The 26,349-nt window shown below is 41.3% G+C and overlaps 1 protein-coding gene and 1 long non-coding RNA gene across 3 annotated transcripts in view; both read left to right on the top strand.

Moving 5' to 3' along the window:
- Nucleotides 1-1,991: 1,991 nt before the first annotated feature.
- On the top strand, nucleotides 1,992-11,042 carry LOC115893505. Its single transcript, XR_004053524.1, has 3 exons — nucleotides 1,992-2,846; nucleotides 7,980-8,120; nucleotides 8,867-11,042. It is a non-coding gene; the product is annotated as an uncharacterized LOC115893505 (long non-coding RNA).
- A 35-nt stretch (nucleotides 11,043-11,077) lies between these two features.
- The window catches only part of PLAAT5 (phospholipase A and acyltransferase 5), a 31,380-nt gene continuing 16,108 nt past the window's right edge, over nucleotides 11,078-26,349 (top strand). Inside the window, exons 1-3 of one of the 2 annotated variants that reach the window (XM_030917438.1) lie at nucleotides 11,078-11,677; nucleotides 12,224-12,314; nucleotides 13,626-13,731. In XM_030917438.1, the coding sequence (XP_030773298.1) occupies nucleotides 11,530-11,677; nucleotides 12,224-12,314; nucleotides 13,626-13,731 (345 nt within the window). In that variant the 5' untranslated portion in view covers nucleotides 11,078-11,529. Of the gene's footprint in view, nucleotides 11,678-12,193; nucleotides 12,315-13,625; nucleotides 13,732-26,349 lie in introns of both variants that reach the window. The other variant, XM_010376602.2, reaches the window with a different exon arrangement.

Below are 26,349 nucleotides of genomic sequence, written 5' to 3'. Positions count from 1 at the left end.
TGGAGAAAGCGACCATAGCAGCATGTCCCACAGGGAGGCCTGTGTCTGGGGGTGGGCCCAAATATCTGCATTTTACTAGAGTCCTTCCAGTTCTGGCTCAAATCCCAAAAAGGCTTTCCCTTTAAAAAGAAGCACAACCTCTCAACTTTATCCTGAGTTAGGAGGTTCTGGGATCTGACCCATAGCGTCAGACTTGGCAGCAGGGAATTCCTGGACTGGGCCCAGGCTGGGCAAAGGCTCAAGCACATGGGGTGCTGAGGGCAGAGGACGGAGGGAGAGTGCATGAAGGGTCCTGGGATAAGGTGTCTTAGCCAGTGCTACCTAAGCTGTGGTCTGCAAGCCACCAGCATCAGCCTCACCTGGAAACTTGTTAAAAATGCAAGTTTCGGGTCCCTACCCCAGACCGACTGAGGAGCACTCTCTGGAAGCTGGGCCCAGGAATCTGCATTTTACAAGGCCCGCCAGGTGATTCTGATGCACTTTAGTTTGAGAAGCATTGACGTAGGATGGAACTGGAAGGGCTTTGGGTGCGGAGCTGAGTTTGTTCAGATGTTGCCGAGTAGGTGGAGCTGGGTGACTTAAGGGGCTTATTCGGGGGAAATTCAGTCAGATGTGCTCAGGAAGCGTGCTCTGCATACACAGTGAGAGGAAGCCGGGGCTGGAGGGGCCAGTTTGTGGAAGAAAAGAGTCAAATTCCGAAATAGTTGAAGAGATTCATTCTGAGGCAAATATGAGTGACCAATGGCCTGTGACACAGCCCCAGGAGATCCTGAGAACGTGTGCTCAGGGTTATTGGGCTACATCTTGGTTTTATACATTTTAGGGAGACATGAGACATCAATCAATACATGTAATATGTACATTGGTTTGGTCCAGAAAGGTGGGACAACTCGAAGAGGTGGGCTTCCAGGTCATAGGCGAATTCAAAGACTTCCTGATTGGTTATTGGTTGAAAGAGTTAAGTAAGCACCTACAGACCTGGACTCAATAGAAGAGAGTGTCTGGGTTAAGTTAAGGGGCATGGAGGTTTTATCATGCAGATGAAGCCTCCAGAAAGCAGGCTTCAGAGCTCTTATCAGACCTAAAACGGTGCCTGGATCAGGGAAAAGACTTGGAAAGGGACGGAGATTCTCTGCAGAGTAGATTTTCCCCACAAGAGCAAGGTTTGCAGGGCCATTTCAAAATATGTCAAATAAATATATTAATATTTTGAGGTAAAATACTTTAATTTCTTTCAGGGCCCACTGTCATGTAATGCTATACTAGAGCCAGGTTAGAATTTGGTGTCTTATTGCTACAATGAGTCTGTTTGGTCAGTCTTCAGATCTTTGTTTTAATATTAATGCTAGTCGGGTGTGCCTGAATTCCAAATGGAGGAGACAGCATAATAAGGCATATCCAACCCCCACTTCCCATCACAGTCTGAACTGTTTTTCAGGTTAACTTTGGAATGTCTTTGGCTGAGAGGAGGGGTCCATTCGGTTGGTTGTGGGGCCTAGAATTTTACTTTTGCTTTGCAAGTTGAATGGGTCTGGACATGGGACACTGCACTGGAATCAGATCTGGGTCCTAGTCCCAGCCCCTGGAACCAGTGCAGATCTTGCAGCTTGAGGCCAATGGTGCACGGTCCCCATCCAGCCTCACTTCCTTCCTGGGTAAAATGAGGAAGGAGGATACGTTCGTTTGCTTGGGCTGCTGTGGATGAAAAAAGTCAAACTCTGTAAAATATTTAAAGAGGTTATTCAGAGCCAAATATGAGTGACCAAGGCCCAAGGCACAGTCCCAAGAGGTCCTGAGAATATGTGCCTAAGGTGATTGGGCTGCAGCCAGGTTTTATGCATTGGTTCAGTTTCCAAAGGTGGCACAATTCAAAGAGGCAGTCGGGGTGGGGGTTACAGGTCATAGGGGGACTCCAAGACTTTCTGATTGGCTATTGGTGAAAAGAGTTAAGTTATTATCTAAAGGTCTGGAATCAATAGAAAGGAGTGTCTGGGTCACGATAAGAGGTTGTGGAGACCAGGGTTCTCATTATGTAGATGAAGCCTCATGGGTGGCCACCCTTAGAGACAATAGATGGCAAATGTTTTCTATTCAGACCCCAAAAAAGTGCTAGACTCAATTAATTTCTTCAGGCTTGGGAGGGCCTGGAAGGGGGAAAGGTCTAGTTATGTTAGCAGAGATTTTTTACAAATGCAATTTCCCCCCACAAGAATGGCTCTGCAGGCCATTTTAAAATATGGCAAAGAAACATATTTGGTGGTGAAATATTTGATTTCCTTCTTATCTGTCATGTGATGTTATGCCAGACTCAGTATGGAAAGTGAGCCACATTATATAAGGTTAAGCAAAACCCCTCTGTTGAGATTTTATGGTTTGTAGGTTGTGACTCCCCAGGCCCCTTAAATAGGAATTTAGCAAGAGAAGAAAAACGTCAGAGTTTAGTCCTCACTGCCATAACAAAACCCACAGACCAGGTGGCTTGAACAACAGAAACTTATTTTCTTACTGTTCTGGAGGCCGGAAGTCCAAGATCAATGTGTCAAAGGATTTGGTTTCTTCTGAGGCCTCTCTGTTTGGCTTGCAGATAGCCACCTTCCCCAGGTCTCTGCATTTGTGTCTTAATCTTCTCGTCTTATGAGGACACCAGACATATTGGATTAGGGCCAAACCACATGACCTCCTTTTACCTTAATCACCTCTTTAAATGCCTTGCCTACAGATACAGTCACATTCTAAGTGTCTGGAGCTTCAACACAGGTTTTTTGGAAGGACCCAACTCAGCCCCTAAGAGGAGTAGCTGTAACTGTTATCTTCCTGAAACCCCAAGGCTATTGCCACAGTCTAAGGTGAGGCTGATGAGGCCTGTACTGGGGAGGGAGCAGCAGGAGGAGGATGGCGCATTTCCTTTCTCTTTTTACATAACTGCTTTTTGGTAGCTGGAATGGACTTTACTGGGCTTGTCAAGAGCTTGTGCTTCAGAATAAGAAGGGGCCTCAGTGTCTGTGAGTGTCTGGGGGTGAGGCAGGGCAAATCTCTCTTCCAGAGCCAGAATGAGGGAGAACTTGTGAGAGAAATCCGGGAAAGTGCTGGTGACCTCAGGGGGCCAATGGCCTAGGGTGATCCTGACACTGGCAGGGGAGCATTTATTCCCACCTGTTGATGAAAAGAGTCGAACTCTAAAATATTTGAAGAAATTTATTCTGAGCCAAATATGAGTGACCATGGCCCATGACAGCCCTCAGGAGGTCCTGAGAACATGTGTGCAAGGTGGTTGGGGTGCAGCTTGGTTTTATACATTTTAGAGAGGTATGAGACACCAATCAAATACATTGAAGAAATATATAGGTTTGGGGCCGGGCTTGGAGGCTCACGCCTGTAATCCCAGCACTTTGGGAGGCTGAGGTGGGTGGATCACTTGAGGTCAGGAGTTTGAGACCAGCATGGCCAACGTGGTGAAACCCCCACCTCTACTAAAAACACAAAAAAAATTAGCTGGGCATAGTGGTGCACACCTGTGATCCCAGCTACTCGGAAGGCTGAGGCACAAGAATCACTTGAACCCAAGAGGCAGAAGTTGCAGTAAGCTGAGATCACACCACTGCACTTCAGCCTAGGTGACAGAGCAAGACTCCATCCATCTCAAAAAAAACAAAAACAAAAACAAAAAAAAACATATACATGGGTTGTTTGGTCCAGAAAGGTGGGACAACTCAAAGCAGGAAGGAGGGGGGCAGGGGGCTTCAAGGCTATAGGTAAATTTAAACATTTTCTGGCTGACAATTGGTTGAGTTTGTCTAAAGACCTGGAATTCATAGAAAGGGAAAGTTCAGATTAAGATAAAGATTGTGGAGACCAAAGTTCTTTTGAAGTCTGATGGTGGCTGCCCTTAGAGACAATAGATGACAAATGTTTCCTATTCAGATTTTAGTTAATCTCTTTAGGAGACTGGGAGAGTCTGGAAGAAAAATACCTAGCTATGTTAATAGGGATTCTTTACAGATGCAAGTTTTCCCCCACAAAGAACAACTTTGCAGGACCATTTCAAAATATAGCAAAGAAACATGTTTTGGGGTAAAATATTTTGATTTTCTTCCTTGTCTTCTAATGTTATACCAGAGCTAGGTTGGAAAGTAAGTCACAATATATAGGGTTAAATAAAACCCATCTGATGAGAATTTATGATTTGTAGGCCATGACTCCCCAGACCCCTTAGATAGGAATTTGGGCAAGATAAAAAAATCAGAGTTTAGTCCTCACACCTTTCTCCCCAAACCTGGTATCCCCTATGCCCAGCTTAGCTCCCTACTCCCTCTATTTTTCCCTTACAGCACCTACCAACACTCATCATTATATATTTGAAGAACTGTTTAACGTTTTCTCCCCATTCGCTCTACTCCCTATGTTTCGTGAGGGCAGACTTATTCCTACACCCTCAGTACTGAGCAAAGTGCCTGACACAGAGTGAGTGTTCGAATATATTTATGGAATGAATGAATGTAACGGTAACTGCCCCATGGGTTCATCCTGCCCATTGCACAGACAAAACCAATTCACTGAGACCACAGCATTGCAATAGAGTTTAATTAACATGAGGCCAGCCATGCCATGTGGGAAATGAAGTTATTACTCAAATCAATCTCCCTGAAAAGTTGGAGGCTAGGGTTTTGTAAGGACAGTTTGGCAGGCCAGGGAGTCTGCTTCTGGGTCTATGGCTGGTTGGTGGGGTTGGCAGGTCCAGGTGGAGCCACTGGTTGATTGTCAGAAATGCAAAAACCTGAACATACATCTCAAATGGTCAATCTTAGGTTCTACAACCACCATATTACCTGCAGGAGTAATTGGGGGAGTGGCAAATCTTATGACCTCCAGAATAATGGCTGGTAATTGTTTACCTCTACACCTTAGCAGAATGTAGGCTCCTCCCATCCTCCTAACCTGGTGGCTTTTCATTAGCTTTACAAAGGTGGGTTAGTTTTAGGGAAGGGCTATTATCATTTAAACTATAAACTAAATGTTTGAAATGCTTGTTCCCCAGTACCGTAATGAAATAGCACTTGAAGATAAATTTAATTTTCTCAGCAAGGCCATTTTTATACTTTCTGCAGAAAGGGTACACTCACCAGCAGTTTCGCCATGAGAGTACATGAACAAAGGAGACAGGGTCATTTTAACCTGATGCATTCACCCTACTGCTGTGTCCAGTTTCCACTGGCTGGAACGGGACCTCACATTCTGTATTTGTCTTGATTGGCTAGCAACTTAGAACTTTTTAAAAGAGGCAAAGGCAGAGGAGAACAAAGGAAGGAGGAAGTAACCTGTGGAATGCTGAGAAAGGTAAAAACACCTTTAAATAAGGAGGAGGAACAGGGTATAACCTAATGCTTGCTTGAACCAGTATAAGCCTGCCAGGGCAAATATTTAGGCTAAACTGTGGGAGCTAGGAACATAAAGTACTTTGATTTCCTTATTTCGGCTAGCAGATATTTAAGAATGTTAGCACAGGTCTTTGAATACGTTTTGCTTCTAAGAGAAGTTACAATTGATTCCTAATTAGACGGGGAGGAAAGTCTTTGAAGAGGAACCTCTACTTTTCTTTTTACATACATGTCTCCCAAAGTTAGCTTGGCCTAAGCTCAGGAATGATCAAGGGCAGTTTGGAGGTCAAGAGCAAGAGGGATGTTGGTTGAATCAGATCTCTTTCACTGTCATAATTTTCTCACTGTCATAAATTTGCAAAGGTGGTTTCATAACCCCTGGTGATTTACGGCTCTTGTCCCAGTAGGCCTGGAATTGTGGCCCAAGCACAAACTAGTCCCATACTCTTCTTCCAACTGGCCACAGATTATAATTGGGGCATTTTAATTAGTAAATTATATATATATATATAATTATATATAAATTTACAATTATAATATAAAATTATAATTTACTAATTATAATGCCCCAATTATAATGATTATTAATCAATTATCAATTAACAGCCTAGGAAAAACAATTTGTGGTCAGGGATCTTGAGGTACCCCGCTCTGTCCCCTTCTTTGTTCCAGCAGCTTCTTTCACAATCCCTGCTTCTGAACGGGTGTAACTCTCAGGGCCTAGAGGAGGGACTAATGCTTACATTCACCTACTTTGGTCTATATCTCTGCCTCCCCTTCTATCTGACAGCCTTCTAGAGAAGGGAACTGCTGTACAATGTTGGCAGGGATGTAAATTAGTACAACCACTGTAGAGAATAATTTGGCAGTTTCTAAAAACTAAAAATAGAGCCAACGTATGATCCGGCAATCTCACTGCTAGGTATATGCCCAAAAGAAAGGACGTCAGTATATCAGAGAGATATCTGCATGCCTGTGTTTACTGCAGCACTGTTCACAATAGCCAAGATTCAGAAGCAAAGTAAAGGTCTATCAACAGACGAATGGATAAAGAAAATGTGGTACATATACACAAGGGAGTAATATTCAGCCACAAGAAAGAATGAGATCCTTTCATTGGCAACGACATGGATGGAACTGGAGGTCATTATGCTAAGCGAAATAAGCTGGGCACAGAGAGACAAACATCACATGTTCTCATTTATTTGTGGGATGTAAAAATCAAAACAATTTAACTCATGGAGATAGAGAGTAGAAGGATGGTTACCAGATGCTGGGAAGGGTAGTAGGAAGGTAGGAGGGAGGGGGGGATTGTTAATGCATATAAAAAAAATAGAATGAATAAGACCTAGTATTGATATCACAGTAGGGAGACTATAGTTAATAATTTAATTGTCCATTTAAAAATAACTAAAAGAATACAATTGGATTGTTTGTAACACAAAGGATAAATGCTTGAAGGGATGAATATCCCCCCCAACCAAAAAAAAACAACAACAACAACAACAATGGAGACGCCATGGGTATAATCCAGAGGGTGGCAAGCTATGTGGTTCTCAGTCTGGATCCTGCATAGCAAGCAGCTTTGAAATCATTACTAAGCTTAAGGGGGCAGTGGGACATGACTGCTTCTCATTCCAATGTCTCTCTGAGTCTGATAATTTAAAGGAGGCTTGTATTTCTCAAACAAAATACTTCTTTTCTTTCTCACTTTCATATGTATGTGAAAATGTCCATAGTAAAAAGTAGAAATTCAAAACAAAAGTCATACTTAATTAATGTTAAGCTTTTGATTCCATATCCTATTAGTGGCAGGTGAGATGCACCGCTAAGCGCCTGGAGGTGGGGAGCACGGTTTGCTCCTTTGGGCACCCTCCCTCCCACTGCAGTACCCTGGAATAGAAGGATGGCAGGAGCTACTATGTCCACCTCAAAGACAACACCTCTTCCTCCCTCTGCAGTTGGGAGCAGGGAGAAGGGACAGAGGTGACAGATTCTAGTGTGTCGTGGGACAGTCCATGGACTCCCTCCAGCTCTGTGTAGTTCTAGCTCTTGTGCTGGGGGCCTTTGCAAATGTGGTCTCCATAGAGACAGTGTGCAGGCAAAGTTCTTTCATTCCAACACTCTGCCACTGAGGACTCTCACCCCCTACTGCCAGAGAGGCACCTGGGTCTCCCTTTGGGCCTGTTAAAAGAAAGATAAATTAAATTTAACAGAGTTTAAATGAGCAAAGAACAATTTATGAATCAGGCAACCTGTCGAATCACAGGAGATTCAGAGACACTACAGTGATACTGCATGGTTGAAGATGATTTACGGACAGAAAAAGGAAACTGATATACAGAAACAAGTGAGGTCAGCAACAGCTGGATGGGTTACAGCTTGGCTTGTGCCTTATTTGAACATGATTTGAACAGTTGGCTAAAACTTGGTGGTTGGCACAAGAGTAGATTTTAGTCTGTTTACACATCCAGTTAAGTTACATTTCACTCTGTACAGAGAAACCTTTAGGCTGAATTTAAAATACGTAAGGAGGAGGTTTAGGCTAAGCTTAATTTAACAGGCCCTTCCAGAATTAGAACTCCTTCTGCTTCTCCATGTCAGCTCCTCCACATGTTGTCACAGAAAGCACTGAGGTCCTCATCTCAGCACCATGAGAACCGGAGTTAATGACCAATAGACCTTCACTACAGGACCTTCAAGGCCCATCTGTATTTTGGGAAGAAAGGTGACCTCAGACAGAAGGTTTGTGATGCAAGAAGGAATGATGAGCAAAGGTGGTGGCAAACATATAGGCAAATCTAAATGAATGTCTGCATAATGTAACAATGGTAATAATAATGTGAATTGGGGATAAAAAAGGGGCAGACTAAAACAGCATGGGCAGGAAAGATTAGAGTGAAAGTGTTCCAAGGTCCTTACATTGTTTCAGAGGATTGTTTAGGATATTAATTTTAGACTTAAGCATACATGTTAAAATTTCAAGGACAATAAGTAAAAGAAAACAGTGTAAACTTCCAAATGAGTAGAGGGAAAAATGTAATATACTAAGATTAGATATTTGTGAAGAATATTAGAATTCGTTGAAATATTTTAAAACCTAACAAATACATAGAATACATAATTAACTGAAGGAAACAATTTTTGTAAAGTTGCCAAAATTGCCAAGCTGATTTATTGATTTACTGTAATTCCAGGCAAAACACCATCTCAACTAAAAATACAAAAATACACACACACACAAAAATTAGCTGGGCATGGTGGTGGGCGCCTGTAATCCCAGCCACTTGGGAGGCTGAGGCAGGAGAATGGCGTGAACCTGGGAGGTGGAGCTTGCAGTGAGCTGAGATAGCACCACTGCACTCCAGTCTGGGTGACAGAGCGAGACTCCATCTCAAAAAAAAAAAAAAAAAAAAAAAAATATATATATATATATATATATGTATGTATGTATGTATGTATAAGAATATGAGAACATTTTCTGAATTCAGGGCAAGAAAGACTTCATGAAGAGATAGAGAGCTGACCACAAAAGAAAATACATGAATTCTATTTGTCAAAAGATGTCATGAAGAAAGTGAAAAGACAAGCCATGAGCGGCAAGAAAATGTGTGTAAACAAGTACAATTGACTAAAGATGAGTATCAAGATTATACAAAGAGCTCCTACAAATCAAAAAGAACAGAACGCTGAAGACAAATGGGCAAAGGACATGAACGGGCACTTTTAAAAAGAGGGAATATGATAAATATATGTTAAGGTCTCAACTTTATTAGTGATCAGGGAAATGCAAATTAAAACTCTGGTGAAATACTATCTTTCATTCACCCACCTGGAAGAATCAAGAAGTGTGACAATACTAAGTGTTGGTGAGGATGTAAATTAACAATTCTTACTCATTGCTGGTAGAAGTGAAATTGGGACCACCAGTTGGGGAAACAGTTCTAGTGTTTTATTGTAAAGTTGGATATTTGCATATACTACTAGGTATTACATCTTGTGGGATGTCTGCATGCGTACACCAGGATACAAATTGGGTCCTTTTCAATTGTTTCCAACCCCAAATTGGAAAAAAAAAAAAAAAAAAAAAGAACCAACAAACCACCAAGTGGCTTTATCACCGGATCAATAAATTGTGGTATAGCCACATGGTGGAATATTTTACTGTAGTGAAAATGAATTACAGGACTATACAGCACTGTGTATGTATTACAGAAACAACTTTGAAAGAAGAAAATTGCAGAAGAGAACTTAACAGCATGATACCATTTGTCTTAGTACATTTGGGCTGCTATAACAAAATACCATAGGCTGGGTGGCTCATAAACAACAATTTATTTCTCACAGTTCTGGAGGCTGGAAAGTCCAAGATCAAGGCACCAGCAGATTCCTGTCTTGTGAGGGACTGGTCTCAGTTATTAGATGGATGGCAACTGCTGTGTTCTCACATGGTGGAAGTGGCTAGGTGGCTCTGCAGGACCTCCTTTATAAGGGTTCTTATGAATCCCACTCATGACCAAAGGGCCCATCTCCTGATACTATCACTTTGGGGGTTAGGATTCTTGCACATGAATTTATGGAGTCACAAACACCCAGACCATAACACCATTTTTATAAAGTTACAGAGAAGCAAAACGAAGTGATGTATTAGGGCTACAAAGAAACGATTTAAAAAAACTATTTTAAAAAGTGAGGGTATGAGCTATTGACAGCTTTTCACAATTTTGTATACTCCTATGAACAAAATTTAGATCATATTTGTTTCTCTCTGATTTCTCCAAATTTGGAAACTATTTTTGAGTATTCTGAACTTACGGCAATACAGTTATTTGTGTACGGGGAAAAAAAAAAAGTGAGGGTATGACAGACACAAAGGTCAGGATAGAAGTTGGGCGTGCAGAGGGAGAAGGCATAAGGAAGGAAACCATAGGTGGGAGCATCTGTACTGGGAATGTTTCGTTTCTTAAGTAGGATGGTTTTGTCACGGATAGTAATTATATTATGTTTCCTAACGATGTGTGATGGAGAAGGAAAGAGAAAGTCAGTGCAGAAGACTCACTGCAGAAGCGGCCTGCCTGAAAAGTCACAGCAACAGGCAAAAATAAAACAATCTGGTAAAAAACTCAGGCTGCACCTGCACACAGACAAGCACACAGGGTCCAGCATAGAAGCCCTTTGTTCTTTTATAATTAGCGAGCTCCCAGGAAAGTTTCCTCCCCTTTTCAGGCATATACATGGTGGGAACTTGCCCAGGGAGGAGAGGTGCTTACCTAAAACAAACTCACAGTTATGCAAACAAAAAAGGCGTGCTTTGTGCTTGCATAGATACATACCCACAGCTGCATAAGATAAGACAGCTTTACTGATAAGTTACTCAAACTACAGAGATAAGAGGTTTTCTTGGAAAAGCTTTTGAATTCAGCTGTAACAGGGCAATCCACTTTCATACTCAGCTCACTGTGGAGAGCTTTCTTTCGCTTATTAAACTTTTCACTCCCACCTCACCCTGTGTCCCGTTCCTTAGTTTTCTTGGAGTAGGACAAAGAATCCCAGGTATTAGTCCAAACAAGGAGAAAATGCTACATTAAAGTACATTGGCAAGATGGCAACATGTGTATTCCATGTACTTTTTCGTATGTTATCTATCACGTATGTGTAGATTTCATTTGCTATATTTTTTTAAAACAAAATAACTGAATTGTTTAAGATTTTAACTCCTGATTGTGCCTCCCAAGGCTTCCTAATCTGGTCTCCATTTACCCCTCCATGTCACGCCTCTGTTCCAAACCGTTCAGCTTCTCCAGCCAGTTTCGGCACCACCTCTGAGCCTTTGCTGTTTCCATGACCTTCCCCAAAACGAATAACCTCCTTCGCCCCCTCCCCCTAAAAGACCCACAGATTCTCGGGCCTCTAAGCGCCCCATTTCGCCCCACTCTGTCCTCGGACGCGTCACTGCGCCCGCACCACCGTCGCCGCCCCGCGCGCCTCTGCCGTTTGTCGCCTGCGGCGCTTTCCCCTCCGCCGTTCCTCCCCGAGCCGCTCCCCAGCGCCCACGATTCCGCGGCTCCGCCGACCAGGGGCCCCGCAGACCGGGAACTCGCCAGGCGCGTAGTCCCTTGCAAGGCCTGGGGGCCGGCGAGGCAGCAGAGGCGGGATGGGCCTGAGCCCGGGCGCCCGGGGGAAGTACGCGCTCCGCCTCCCTAGGATTCCCCCACCCCGCCCCAAACCCGCCTCGCGAACCGCCGGTACCGGGCGCAAGGACCAGCAGCCTGCGCCCAGACGTTCAACTGTGCCCCACTCAGGTCAGCCCGGAGAATGGGGGCCCTTTCCGTAATTGTCCTTCAGGTCCCAGCGGGCCGTTACCCTCAAAGCTCCTTTTCTTAGACATTTGGTGATTGTGTTGTCTGTTAGCCATCATGAGCGAACATTTCTGAACGACCGCTTGTTATAAAGCTAATCAAAGCGAGCCGGGCAGCCTCTCCCTCATTCCTGCCGTGTTTTATATGGAGGTGAGGCAGTGGTGGCAGCTCCGGAGGGTGGTGTTAAGACCGGCTCTAGCTCTGCAGAGGTTCCTCCCATCTGGCTTGGGACAGAGGCCAGGCGCCCTTCTTCATCCTCTCCCGATTCCGTCCCCAGGAATTCCAGAGTCTCTCTTTGGCAGAGGAACTGAACCCGCTCCAGCACCTAGTTCCACAACCCTCTCCATTCATCCCAAGATTTCCTGAGGCCTAACCAGGAGCCGGGCACGATGCTGGACTAGAGCTCTGAGCCCACTCTCCGTAGCGGTCAAGGTGCTTGCTCTAACCCTCCTTTCACAGGTCTAAATAGCATTTCTCCCCTTGAATTAGAAGAATCCGTGGGAGCCGCAGCGTTGGTCCAGCTCCCAGCCAAGCAGCCTACGCCGGGCATATTAGAACAGGGCAGAAGCATCCAGCAAGGGTAAGAAGATTGTAAGGATGAGGTCTTTGGGTGGAAGAAGTCTTTTGAAGAACTGACTTGGACTGCAGTTCTGTAAAGCAAATCCAGAGGTGGTTTTTGTGTGAACCAGCCAGCTGCTACCCAGCAAGGGGAAGGCTGGTGTGATCCTGGGTGATAACAGATTGTACTGGGCTTGGGACCTGTTGGCCACAGGCACACCTTGCAGCTGTTTCTAGCCACAAGGCCATTCTCTAGACCCCAGAGAAATGAATGGCTTTAGCAGGAGGCTTACAATATTGTCCTTGGTCTCACTAATCAATGAGCAATGAGTCGGCCTTTGGCAGATTTCCTGAATTCACTTTCATTAACAACATGATGGTTGCTGCTTTAAAAAATTCCGAGGGGCTGAAATTTTGGAGAGGAGCTATACTGAAAATGAGGGGTGTCCCATCTGCCCCATACACTATTTTTTTTCTGGAGAAGAGTTTAAAGCATGGGAAAAGGTAAAGAAAAAGCCATTTCTGAGTTGGTGGTATACCAGATGTTTACATGTGCTGTCTCTTTTCCCTCTCATGACACCTCTGTGAGACATATTTTCATCTCTATTTTAAAGATAATCAAGCTGAGGGTCAGACATTAATTTACTAACTCAATGTGGGACAGCAATCATGAGAGCTAGGATTCAAACCTAGATCTTTTGGCTTTGAAGTATTTTACTCTACTGTATTTTACTCTACTTTACTCTACCTTCATTTAATATGCTTAAACGCCTATTCTTGCCTTTTGTTTCTGTCCCCTCCTGTAACATTTTGTTTCAAGGGAGAAATATACTGATTTCATTCATATTACTTGCAGTTACAGTGTTGTGGCTTATCAAGCTTTCTTAGAAATCTGGAGCTAATTATTGGAAGAAGGAGCTCTAGAGTTCAAGGGGTTTGCCTCTGGGCAGTAGGGCTGGGATGAGAAGGGAAAGAAGGAAGGCTCCTTGCATTTCATTATAAATTCTTATGTACTGGTTCCTTAAAAACAACAACAACAACAACAGCCATGTGCAAGTATCACTCTGAGAAACATTAAAAAGAGATTATTAGCAAATTAAAAAATAATAAAAAACCCCCAAAACTACTTCTTACTCTCATTAGCATTTAAACAATTGTCAGAAAACCAGCCAACAGCAGTTCTTCTGGGTTCACAGAAGCAAGCTTGGGGGGAAATGTTCCCTACAGTCTCCAAACCAAAAGGCATCTTAAAAATCACAAATCTGTAATACAGATTTTCCAATAATTGTGAAATAGTGATATTTGTTAACTATGTGATTACAAAATCATTTAGGGAGAAGCCTGTAGTTAGCTTGGAGACCACACCCAGCCAGAAAGCAGACTGGAGTTCAATTCCCAAGCCTGAGAATGAAGGCAAGTTAATAAAGCAAGCAGCTGAGGTAGGTATAACAAGAATTCTCAAAGTGACTATCTTTAACCTCCTGGCAACTTCTCTACATATTGTATTTTACTTTGTTTCCAGGGGTGTCCAATCTTTTGGCTTCCCTGAGCCACCTTGAAAGAAGAAGAAACATCTTGGGCCACACATAAAATACACTAACACTGACAATAGCTGTTAAGCTTAAAACACACACACACACACACACACACACACACACACAAATGTCATAATGTTTTAACAAAGTTTACGAATTTGTGTTGGGCCACATTCAAAGCTGTCCTGGGCTGTATGTGGCCTGTGGGCTGCAGGTTGGACAAGCTTGGTTTAGACAGTCTAATAAATATCCTGATTTGGGATGTTAGTTATGCTTTGTTTTAAAGCAATTTTATTGAGATGTAATTGACATATAGTAAACTCCACATATCTAAAATATACAATTTGATACATTTGGCATATGTATATGCCAGGGAAGTGTACAATTTGATACATTTTGACATCTATATATATATCCTGTGAAATCTTCACCACAATCAAGATAATGAATAATCTCTATCATTTACAAAAGTTTCTTTGTGCCTTTTGTAATCCCTCTCTCTTCCCACACCACTCCCATCCCCAGGCAACAACTGATATGCTTTTTGTCACCATAGATTTGTTTGCATTTTGAGAGATTTATATGGAATCATACTGTATGTGCACTTTGTCTGTCTCCTTCAGGTAACTATTTTGAATGACATCCATGTTGTTGCTTTTTACCAACAGTTCATTCCTTTTTATTACTGAGCAGAATTTCATTGCATGGATATGCCACTCTTGTTTATCTGTTCATCTGTTGATTGAGCATTTGAGTTGTTTCTCGTTTTTGACTATCACAATCTGCTTGGACATTTATGTACAAGTCTTTGTGCAGACTGTGTGTTTTTTCCTCTTGGGTGAATATGTAGGAATGAAATGGCTAGGTCATGTGGTAGATGTATATTTAACTTACTGTTTTCCTTAAATTTTTTTTTTTCTTTTTTGGGGGTCTCCAAGCCCGCTAGACAAATTCTAAAAGACCTCTAACCTTAACTTACTGTTTTCCACAGTGGTTGTATCATTTTACCTTGCTACCAGCAGTATATAAGAGTTCCAGTTCATCAGCATTTGGCATGGTCAAAATCTTCTACATTTGAGCTATTTTAATAGATGTGTAGGTATCTCATTGTGGTTTTCATTTGCATTTTCCTAATGGCTAATAATGTTAAACATCTTTTCATGCGTATATTTGTCATCCATATATATAATCTTTGGTGAAGTGTTCAAATCTTTTGCCCATTTTTTCCTATTGGTTTGTATGTTTTGAGAGTTCTCCAGAAGTTCTCTATACAAGTACATCATCAGATAAATACTTTATGATATTTTCTCCCCATCTGTAGCTTGTCTCTTCAGAACAGGTTCTTGAATTTTGATGAAGTCCGATGTATCAGCTTTTCCATTTATAAAAAGGAAATGTAATGAAATACTGCTCAGTAATAAACAGGAATGGACTATTGATAAAAAGCAACAACATTGATGTCACTCAAAATAGTTATATGAAGGAGACAAAGAAGTGGACATACAATATGATTTCATATAAATCTCTATTTATGAATAGTGCCTTTCGTGTCGTATCTAAGAAACCTTTGCCCAGGTCACAAAGATTTTCTCCTGTTTTCTTTTAGATATTTTATAGTTTTATTTTTTACATTTACATATTTGATGCATCTTTATTTGTACTTTTATTTCAATAGTTTTGGGGGAACAGGTGGTATTTGGTTGCATGGAAAAGTTCTTTAGTGGTGATTTCTGAGATTTTAGTGCACCCATCACCTGAGCAGTGTACACTATACTCAGTGCGTGGTCTTTTATCCCTCACCCCACTCCTACCCTTCCCTTCTGAGTCCCTAAAGTCGATTACATCATTCTTATGCCTTTGTGCCCTCATAGCTTAGTCCCCACTTATAAGTGAGAACATATGATTTTTTGGTTTTCCATTCCTGAGTTACTTCACTTAGAATAATGGTCTCCAGTTCTATCCAGGTTGCTGTGAATGCCATTGTTTCATTCCTTTTTATGGCTGAGTAGTATTCCATGGTGTGTGTGTGTGTGTGTGTGTGTGTGTGTATGTGTATGCATACCACATTTTCTTTGTCCACCCATTTGTTGATGGTCATTTAGGCTGGTTCCATATTTTTGCAGTTGTGAATTGTGCTGCTATAAACATGGTTGTGCAAGTGTCTTTTTCATACAATGACTTCTTTTCCTCTGGTTAGATACCCCAGTAGTGGGATCAAATTGTTGTTCTACTTTTAGTTCTTAAGGAGTCTTCATAGTGTTTTCCATAGTGATTGTACCAGTTTACATCCCCACCAGCAGTGTAAGTGTTCCCTTTTCACCACATCTATGCCAACACATATTATTTTTTGATTTTTAAGTTATGGCCATTCTTGCAGGAGTAAGGTGGTATTATTGCATTGTGGTTTTGATTTTCATTTCTCTGATAATTAGTGATGTGGAGCAGTTTTTAAAATATGTTTGTTGACCATTTATATATCTTCTTTTGAGAATTGCCTGTTCATGTCCTTTGCCCACTTTTTGATGGGATTGTTTGTTTTTTTCCTTGCTGATTTGCTTGAGTTCCTTGCAGATTCTGGATATTAGTCCTTTGTTGGATGCATAGTTTGTGAATATTCTCTCACACTCTGTGGGTTGTCCATTTACTCTGCTGATTGTTTCTTTTGCTGTGCAGAAGCTTTTTGGTTTAATTAGGTCCCATCTATTTATATTTGTTTACATTGCATTTGCTTTTGGGTTCTTGATTATGAACTCTTTTCCTACACCAATGTCTAGAAGGGTTTTTCTGATGTTATCTTCTAGAATTTTTATGGTTTCATATCTCAGATTTAAATCTCTGATCCATCTTGAGCTGATTTTTGTAGAAGGTGAGAGTTGAGGATCCAGCTTTATTCTTCTACATGTGGCTTGCCAATTATCCCAGCATTTTTTGTTGAATAGGGTGTCCTTTTCTACTTTATGTTTTTGTTTGCTTTGTTGAAGACAGTTGGCTGTATTTTGCTTTATTTCTGGCTTCCCTATTCTGTTACATTGGTCTACATGCCTATTTTTATACCAGTACCATGCTGTTTTGGTAACTATAGCCTTGCAGTATAGTTCAAAGTCAGGTAATGTGACACCTCAAGATTTGTTCTTTTTGCTTAGTCTTGCTTTGGCTATGCGGGTTCTTTTTTGATTCCATACTAATTTTAGGGTTGTTTTATTCTAGTTCTGTGAATAGGTATTTTGATGGGAATTACACTAAATTTGTAGTTTGCTTTTGGCAGTATGGTCATTTTCACAATATTGATTCTACCCATCCATGAGCGCGAGATGTGTTTCCATTTGTTTGTGTCATCTGTGATTTCTTTCAGCAGTGTTTTGTTTTCCTTGTAGAGATCTTTCATGTCTTTGGTTAGGTATATTACTAAGTATTTTTTTTTTTTTTTACAGCTGTTGTAGAAGGGGTTGATTTGATTCTCAGCTTAGTCATTGTTGGTGTACAGCAGGGCTACTGGATTTGTGTACAATAATTTTGTATCCTGAAACTTTGCTAAATTGATTTACCAGTTCTAGGACTTTTTGGATTAGGCTTTAGGGTTTTCTAGATATATGATCACATCAGCAAACAGCAACAGTTTGACTTCCTTTTTACTGATTTGGATGCCCTTTATTTCTTTCTCTTGTCTGATTGTGCTGGCTAGGACTTCCAGTACTATATCGAATAAATGTGGTGAAAGTGGGCATCCTTGATTGTTCTAGTTATCAGGGGGAATGCTTTCAACTTTTCCCCAATCAGTATAATGTTGGCTGTGGGTTTGTCATAGATGTCTTTTATTGCCTTGAGGTATGTCCCTTTTATGCTGATTTTGTTGAGGTTTTTAATCATAAAGCGATGCTGGATCTTGTCAAATGCTATTTCTGTGGCTGAGATGATTATGTGATTTTTGTTTTTAATGCTGTTTTTGTGATGTATCACATTTATTGACTTGTATATATTAAACCATCCCTGCATTCCTGCTATAAAACCCACTTGATCATGGTGGATTATCTTTTTGATATGCTGTTGATTCCGTTAACTAGTATTTTCTTGAGGATTTTTGCATCCGTGTTCATCAGGGATATTGGTCTGCAGTTTTCTTTTTTTGTTATGTCCTTTCCTGGTTTTGGTATTGAGGTGATGCTGGCTTCATAAACGATATAGGGAGCATTCCCCCTTTCTCTGTCTTTTGGAATAGTTTCAGTAAGATTGGGATCAATGCTTTGAAAGCCTGATAGAATTCAACTGTGAATCTGTCTGGTTCTGGACTTTGTTGTTGTTGTTGTTGTTGGCATTTTAAAAAATTACTGTTTCAATCTTGCTACTTGTTATCATCTGTTCAGAGTTTCTATTTCTTCCTGATTTAATATAGGAGGATTGCATATTTCCAGGAATTTATCCATCTCCTCTAGATTTTCTAGTTTGTGTGTGTGAATGATCTTTTGTATTTCTGTGGTATCAGTTTTAATATCTCGCATGTCTTTTCTAATTGAATTTATTTGGATCTCTTCTCTTTTCTTGGTTAATCTCACTAATGGTCTATCAATTTTGTTTATCTTTTCAAAGAACCAGCTTTTTGTTTCATTTATCTTTGGTGTGTGTTTGTGTGTGTGTGTGTGTGTGTGTGTTGGCTTCAGTTTCATTTAGTTCTGCTCTGATCTTGGTTATTTCTTTTCCTCTGCTGATTTAGGTTTAGTTTATTCTTGTTTCTCTAGTTCCTTGAGGTGTAACCTTAAAGGTTTTTTTTTTTTTTTTTTTTTTTTTTTTTTTTTTTATGTAGGCATTTAATGCTATGAACTTTCCTCTTAGCACCGCTTTTGCTGTGTCACTGAGCTTTTGATAAGTTGTGTCACTATTATTGTTCAGTTCAAAGAATTTTTAAATTTCCATCTTGATTTCATTGTTGACCAAATATCATTGAGGAGTAGATGACTTAATTTCCATGTATTTGTATAGTTTTGAGGGTTCCTTTCAGAGTTAATTTCTAATTTTATTCCACTGTGGTCTGAGAGGGTACTTGATATATTTTTGATTTTCTTAAATTTATTGAAACTTGTTTTGTGGCCTATCAAATGATCTATCTTGGAGAATGTTCCATGTGCTGATGACAAGAATGTATATTTTGCAGTTGTTGGGTGGAATGTTGTAAATATCTGTTAAGCTTATTTGCTCTGGGTATAGTTTAAGTCCGTTGTTTCTTTGTTGACATTCTGTCTTGATGACCTGTCTAGTGCTGTCAGTGGAGTACTGAAGTCTCCCGCTATTACTGTGTTGCCATCTATCTCATTTCTTAGGTGTAGTAATAATTGGTTTACACATTTGGGAGCTCTTGTGTTAGGTGCATATATTTAGGATTGTGATATTTTCCTGTTGGACTGATCTTTTTATTATGACATAATGTCCCTCTTGATCTTTTTAAACTGTTGTTGTTTTAAGGTCTGTTTTGTCTTTTATAAGAATAGTTACTCTAGCTCACTTTTGGTTTCCATTTGCTTGGAATATCTTTTTCCACCCTTTTTATGTGAGTCCTTATGCATTAGGTGAGTCTCTTAGAGATAGCAGATACTTGGTTGGTGGATTTTAATCGACTCTGCCATTCTGTATCCTTTAAGTGGAGCATTTAGGCCATTTACAGTCAATGTTAGTATTGAGATGTGAGGTGCTGTTTTACTCATTGTGCTAGCTGTTGCCCAAATGCCTTTTTTAAAAATTGTGTTATTGTTTTATAGGCTGTGTGAGATTTAAGGAGGTTCTATTTTGGTGTATTTTGAAGTTTTCTTTCAAGATTTAGAACTCCTTTTATCATTTCTTGTAGTGCTGGCTTAGTTGTGGTGAATTCTGTCAGCATTTGTTTGTCTGAAAAAGACTTTATTTCTCCTTCACTTATGAAGCTTAGTTTTGCTGTATACAAAATTCTTGACTGACCATTATTTTGTTTGAAATGGCTAAAGATAGAATCCCAATCCCTTCTGTTTTGTAGGGTTTCTGCTGAGAAATCTGCTGTTAGTCTGTTAGGGTTTCCTTTCTAGGTTACCTGATGCTTTTGCCTCACAGCTCATAAGATTCTTTCCTTTGTCTTGATTTTAGATAACGTGATGACTATGTGTCTGGATGATGATCTTTTTGTGATGAATTTCCCAGGTGTTGATGTCTAGATCTGTGGTAAGGCCAGGGAAGTTTTTCTCAATTATTCCCTCAAATGTGTTTTCCAAACTTTTAGATTCCTCTTCTTCCTCAGGAACATCAATTATTTTTAGTTTTGGTCATTTAAGATAATCCCAAATTTCTAGGAGGCTTTGTTCATTATTTTTTCTTTGTCTTTGTCAAATAGGAGGCCTTACAAAACAGGAGTTTCAAGTGGGTGCCTGTTTCTGGGAGAAGGGCCAGAGCTGGGTTGCCAGCCTGTGCAGATGTACAGGGAGCTTGGAAATGACTGTTTATTCCAAAGGGACAAACAGAATTCAGAAGGTTGATTATTTGAGATGGAGTCTTGCTCTGTCGCCCAGGCTGGAGGGCAATGGCACGCTCTTGACTCACTGCCACCTCCATCTCCCAGGTTCAAGTGATTCTCCTGCTTCAGCCTCCCCAGTTGCTGGGATTACAGGCATGTGCCACCATGTCTCACTAATTTTTGTATTTTTAGTAGAGGAGGGGTTTTGCCATATTGGCCAGGCTGGTCTTGAATGCCTGACCTCAGGTGATCCACCTGCTTTGGCGTCCCACAGTGCTGGGATTATAGGCATGAGCCACCGCACCCAGCCCAGAAGGTTGATTACTAAGCTATTCAAGGAGATACCAGAGAAAGGTGATAACCAACTTAAAGAAAATTTTAGGCCGGGCGCGGTGGCTCAAGCCTGTAATCCCAGCACTTTGGGAGGCCGAGGCGGGCGGATCACAAGGTCAGGAGATCGAGACCCTCCTGGCTAACACGGTGAAACCCCGTCTCTACTAAAAATACAAAAAACTAGCCGGGCGTGGTGGCGGCGCCTGTAGTCCCAGCTACTCGGAGGCTGAGGCGGGAGAATGGCGGGAACCCGGGAGGCGGAGCTTGCAGTGAGCTGAGATCCGGCCACTGCACTCCAGCCTGGGCGACACAGCGAGACTCCGTCTCAAAAAAAAAAAAAAAAAAAAAAGAAAATTTTAAAGACAAGACAGGATATGGATGAAAAATGCTCCAGAAAAAAATGGATATTATAAATAAAAAATAATCACAACTTATGGAAAGACACACTTAGAGAGATACAAAATGCATAGAAAATAGAACTGAACAAGTATTAATGAAAGGAAGAGCTTGAAGACAAGGCTTTCAAATTAACCCAATCACACAAAGACAAACGGCAGCAAAATCTTCACCTGGAATTGAAGGTGGCAGCATCTGCTGGGATTGGAGGCAGCTCTGGAGCATACTGACAGCTACACTGTGGCTCATGAAGTTAGCAGAACTTCATGAAATGCTGGAGAGATGTTCAAGAAAAAGGGAAGGATGGGACTGTAGAAAAGCCCCCAGTATAACTGCAACCTTGGCTACACCTTAAACTCACCAGAGGAGCTTTTAAAACTCTGGCACCTAGGCTATACTCCAGACCAAGCTGAACTTTTTAAAGCTCCACAGGCGATTTCAATTTGTAACCAAGGCTGAGAATCAATACTCAATATAATCGATTTACAGTGGGAGGAAATTTAACAAGAGAGTGGATAAATGTTAAGTCTCTGTGAATCCCATTTAGTTTTATACCTTACTACCCCATCCAGTGGCAAAATTGCAGATGAGAGAGTATTAAAATGCAAAAGAAAATATCTAAAATTCCAAAATTCCCTCCTCTTTCCTTCTCCAGTCCCTGAGCCTTCTGTTTTCTGTGCCACAAAGCTCGTTCGACATCCTTGATGAACAGAACTTGGGTTTTGTGAGCTTTCTTCTAGCTTAGACTGGCCTCACAATGAATTGGGCTCTCTTCTTGCTGTCAGTTTTCCAGGAAACAATAAGGATTTGATTGATTGCTTGTTTGTTGTCATTGGAAATGACCTAGTCATGTTGGGTGGGAAGTAACTGGCTATTTGGTTGATGGGGAAGTGTGTCCAAGGTGGAGGGATGGTGAAGAACAGACTGCGTGTTCCTACGAAGAACAGACGTGACCATCCAACTGGCTTGGCCCACTCTGAGAGCCCTGCCCTCTACTACATACCGTGGATGGTGGGTGAAAGGCATTGGTTAGGACTCTGAGGTATTGGGGTCTGTGCTCTAGTAGACTGAGATGGAGTCAGGGGTTGGTTCAAGAGTAACATAACATGTCAACTGGCTTTCCCTCTGGACTGACTCAGGAAAACCTGTCCCGTAATCTTATTGTTACTGCCATTCCTTTCACCCTGATCAATGCCAGAAATAATAGCCTGAGTTGGATCGATTTAAGCTCTGGCACCTGTTCTTCACTTCTTGTACATCTTTCGTTCATGGGCCTTTCTGTTTTTCTTCCTGACCAGTGTCAGGACTTAGATAGTAATGGTCCTTTGGTTAATGTAACAGTGAGGATGGGCCTATGGGCTTTCCTGTGTCATGTGTGTATAATAGCAGAAATGACCTCAACTTGGCACATATGTTCATATAAAGAAATTAGGCTAAATAGCTTCTGTTCCTCTCTCATTTACCTATGTCTGAAAGGAAAAAATAATCAGACAATCTATGAATCAAAAATCTGTATATGCCTAAATTATAAATTAAAGGCAATTTAACTGCTTACCTGCATCTGCACATGCAAATGTTGAACCTGACTTGATTTTTTAAAAATGAGCATCAAAATATTTAAACTTCAGACTTTCTTATGAACATTTTAAAACATTGTTCTCTGATCCCTTTGCCATTTATGAAGACAGAGGCATCTGCTTAAAGCAATATATTCTTATTGCTATCTGAATCACAAAGAAAATACTATTTGCTATTGTTCCTTTTTAGTCTTCTCCAAAGGATGAGAAAGATCTCTCCTCCACTTTCCCTTTCTTCACTTACTCTCTTGGCTGCTTTCTGCTCCTCTGTATCCGTCTACATCACTCACATGCTGTCTTCCCAACTCTTAGCTCTCAACCTCTTCTGTATACTACCAGCTTCCGGGTTTTATGGTGGGGGATATCCCTATTGCTCTCCCAGGGCTTATGGCAAAAGAAAATGAAGTCCAGTTTGAAGTCTCCTGCAATATCATTCCGCTTTCTGGGTGAGAAGCCTGGTTTGGGGCGCCCTCTAGTGGATATGTGGCTGCCATTACATTTTCCCTTTAAGTAAGGCAGAAGAAAGAGTTGGTTTGTTGGCAGGGGCAAAGGGGTGGTTCTGGTCCTAGCTCCACCATGGACTTGCTGTGGGACTTTAGACAAAGCACTTCCACTCTCTTGGCCTCAGTTCCTTCCATGAAATATTGTAGTGTATACTGTTTGCTTTGTGCCTACAACAACTCATTCCTGCAAGTGGGCAGGACTTGTGGAATGGCTGAGTGCAGATCTCAGCAAATCCTCTTTTCCCAAAACAATTATAAAGTTAGACAAAATTGCCAAAGACAGTCATTTAAAGACTGGAAATTTGACCAAAGGCATACAACAAATTGAGAAGGGTTAATTTAAGAAAGTCCATCCGTGGCCGGGCGTGGGCTCAAGCCTATAATCCTAGCACTTTGGGAGGCCAAGGAAGGCAGGTCAGGAGATTGAGACTATCCTGGCTAACACGGTAAAACCCCACCTCTACTAAAAATATAAGAAATTAGCAGGGTGTGATGGCGCTAGTCTGTAGTCCCAGCTACTTGGGTGGCTGAGGCAGGAGAATCCCTTGAAACCAGAGAGGCAGAGGTTGCAGTGAGCTGAGATCACGCCACTGCACTCCAGCCTGGGTAACAGAGCAAGACACCATCTTAAAAAAAAAAAAAAAGTGTACTGGTTCTCAGAATTTCAGAAAGAACAGTGGAAGTCTGTAGTGTTTTAGCATTGCCCTCTCACCTCCAGCTGTGTGGTTGTGGTAAGGCAGTTCTATCCAGGTGAGTGGGGCTTGTGGGAGGGAATGGCAGTGGCAGCAGAGGGTGGCTGACTTTACTTCCATGCCCAGGGATGTTGAAAACAATAGTTATTTCAGTGACAAACAATCATGGAAAACCAAAATTGCAGCTAGCTTGAGGTTGCAGTACTGGTTAGGACAAGCAATAGGCCAACAGGCCAGCCAAAAATTTAACATGGAAATCCACGTAATGATACAATGAAAGAGGGGTCTTGAAAAGCTACCACATGTATCTGGTGATCTAAAAGGTATGCATAAGGCTGCATACACATTCACATTCAGGAGAGACTGAAGACTTATAAAAATCTGGAACTTTGAATGAATTCTCCAAGCCACACAGAGATCCACTGACAAAAGGTGAAGCCTTCCCGGCACAAGGTGTGGCTCAACCTCTGGCCAGTCACTGGCTGACCATTAAGCTATGCTGATCTAAGCTGGGCTTAAAAACAAGAAACCGGGTACGGTGGCTCACGCCTGTAATCCCAGCACTTTGGGAGGCTGAGGCGGGTGGATCACAAGGTCAGGAGTTCAAGACCAGCCTGGCCAACGTGGTGAAACCCTGTCTCTACTAAAATACAAAAATTAGTTGGGTGTGGTGGCGGGCACCTGTAATCCAAGCTACTCAGGAGGCTGAAGCAGGAGAATCATTTGAACCTGGGAGGTGGAGGTTGCAGTGAGCCAAGATCATGCCATTGCACTCTGGCCTGGGCGATAGCATGAGACTCTGTCTCGGGAGAAAAAAAAAAAAACCTCTAGGCAGATGTCTCAGTGGTTACATGCTGTGACAGAAACAGACATCACGGAACCAGTTCAGGCAGGTCACTAACAAGCAAACAGCAACATCCATCAGCCCTGGTTGGGTGGGGAAGGAGATCAGAACCCACAGTTGCTATATGTTACCTAGAATATCCAGTTTTTCAACAACAAATTATGAGACATGCAAAGAAACAGGATAGAGTGACCCCCCCCCCCACAAAAACAGTCAATAGAGACACTTTCCTAGTGGGCCTACATGTTGAATGTAGCAAATACTTCTCAACAGCTATTATGAGTGTGTTTAAAGAAGTAAATCGGCCGGGCGCGGTGGCTCAAGCCTGTAATCCCAGCACTTTGGGAGGCCAAGACGGGCGGATCACGAGGTCAGGAGGTCGAGACCATCCTGGCTAACACGGTGAAACCTCGTCTCTACTAAAAGAATACAAAAAACTAGCCGGGCGAGGTGGCGGGCGCCTGTAGTCCCAGCTACTCCAGAGGCTGAGGCAGGAGAATGGTGTAAACCCGGGAGGTGGAGCTTGCAGTGAGCTGACATCCAGCCACTGCACTCCAGACTGGGCGACAGAGCGAGACTCCGTCTCAAAAAAAAAAAAAAAAAAAAAAAAAGTTTGAAGAATTAAAGGAAAGTGGAATGACAATGATTGATCAAATATAGAATCTTAATAAAGAGGTAGAAATGATAAAGAAGCACCGAATGAAAATCCTCGGGTTGAAAAATGCAATGGCCAAAATAAAACATTCACTAGAGTGATTTAACAGCAAATTTGAGTTCCTAAAAAGGAAAAAGAATCAGCAAACTCAAAGCTGGATCAACAACAACTATCTAATATGAAGAGTAGGAGGAAAAATAAAAATAAAAATGAACAGAGCCTCAGAGGCCAAGGAGACATCATTGAGCAAACCAGCAAATGTGTAATTGGAGTCCCAGAAAGAGAGAAGATAAAAAGGCAGAAAAAATACTGTATAAAAGATACCTGAACACTTTCCAAATTTGATATAAAACATTTATCTATACACCCAAGAAGCTCTGTGAATATCTAGACATGTCATTCAAACAGATGAAAGCCAAACACGAAGAGAGAATCTTGAAAACAACAAGAGAAAAAAAGACTTTTTCTATACAAGAGGTGCACAATAAAAAACAATAGTCAACTTTTCATCAGAAGCAATGGAGGCCAGAAGGCAGTGGGATGATGTATTAAAAGTGCTGAAAGAAAAAAACCTGTTAACCAATAATTTTATATCCAGTAATATATCTTGCAAAAATGAAGGTGAAATAAAGATAGTCCTAAATGAATGAAGAATGAGAGAATTTTTGCCTAGCACACTTGCCTTAAAAGAAATAGCAAAGAAAAATCTTCCAGTGGAAAGAAAGTCACACCAGATAGCATTCTAAGCCACATGAAATACAAAGCACTAGTAAAGGTAATTATATAGGTGATTATATAGAAGAATATAAATATATGTTTTATCATTTATGCTGACCAATTTGAAAGGTAATTGAATAAAACTAGTTATAAATCCTATTCTTGGTCTTATAACATGCAAATACATAATAAATATAATAGTAATAGCACAAAGGAGGGGGACTGATATGAAGCTATATTAGATCGATGACACCAGACAGTAAGTATCTTAATCAACAGGAAGAAATGGAGAGTGCCAGAAATGGTAAAGTGTAGTTAATATAAATGACCATAAGT

The sequence above is a fragment of the Rhinopithecus roxellana genome, chromosome 15 (genome assembly GCF_007565055.1).
Source record: "Rhinopithecus roxellana isolate Shanxi Qingling chromosome 15, ASM756505v1, whole genome shotgun sequence".
Taxonomy (NCBI): domain Eukaryota; kingdom Metazoa; phylum Chordata; class Mammalia; order Primates; family Cercopithecidae; genus Rhinopithecus; species Rhinopithecus roxellana.
The sequence above is the reverse complement of the archived record's forward strand: the minus strand, read 5'-3'. Positions and strand labels throughout refer to the sequence as shown.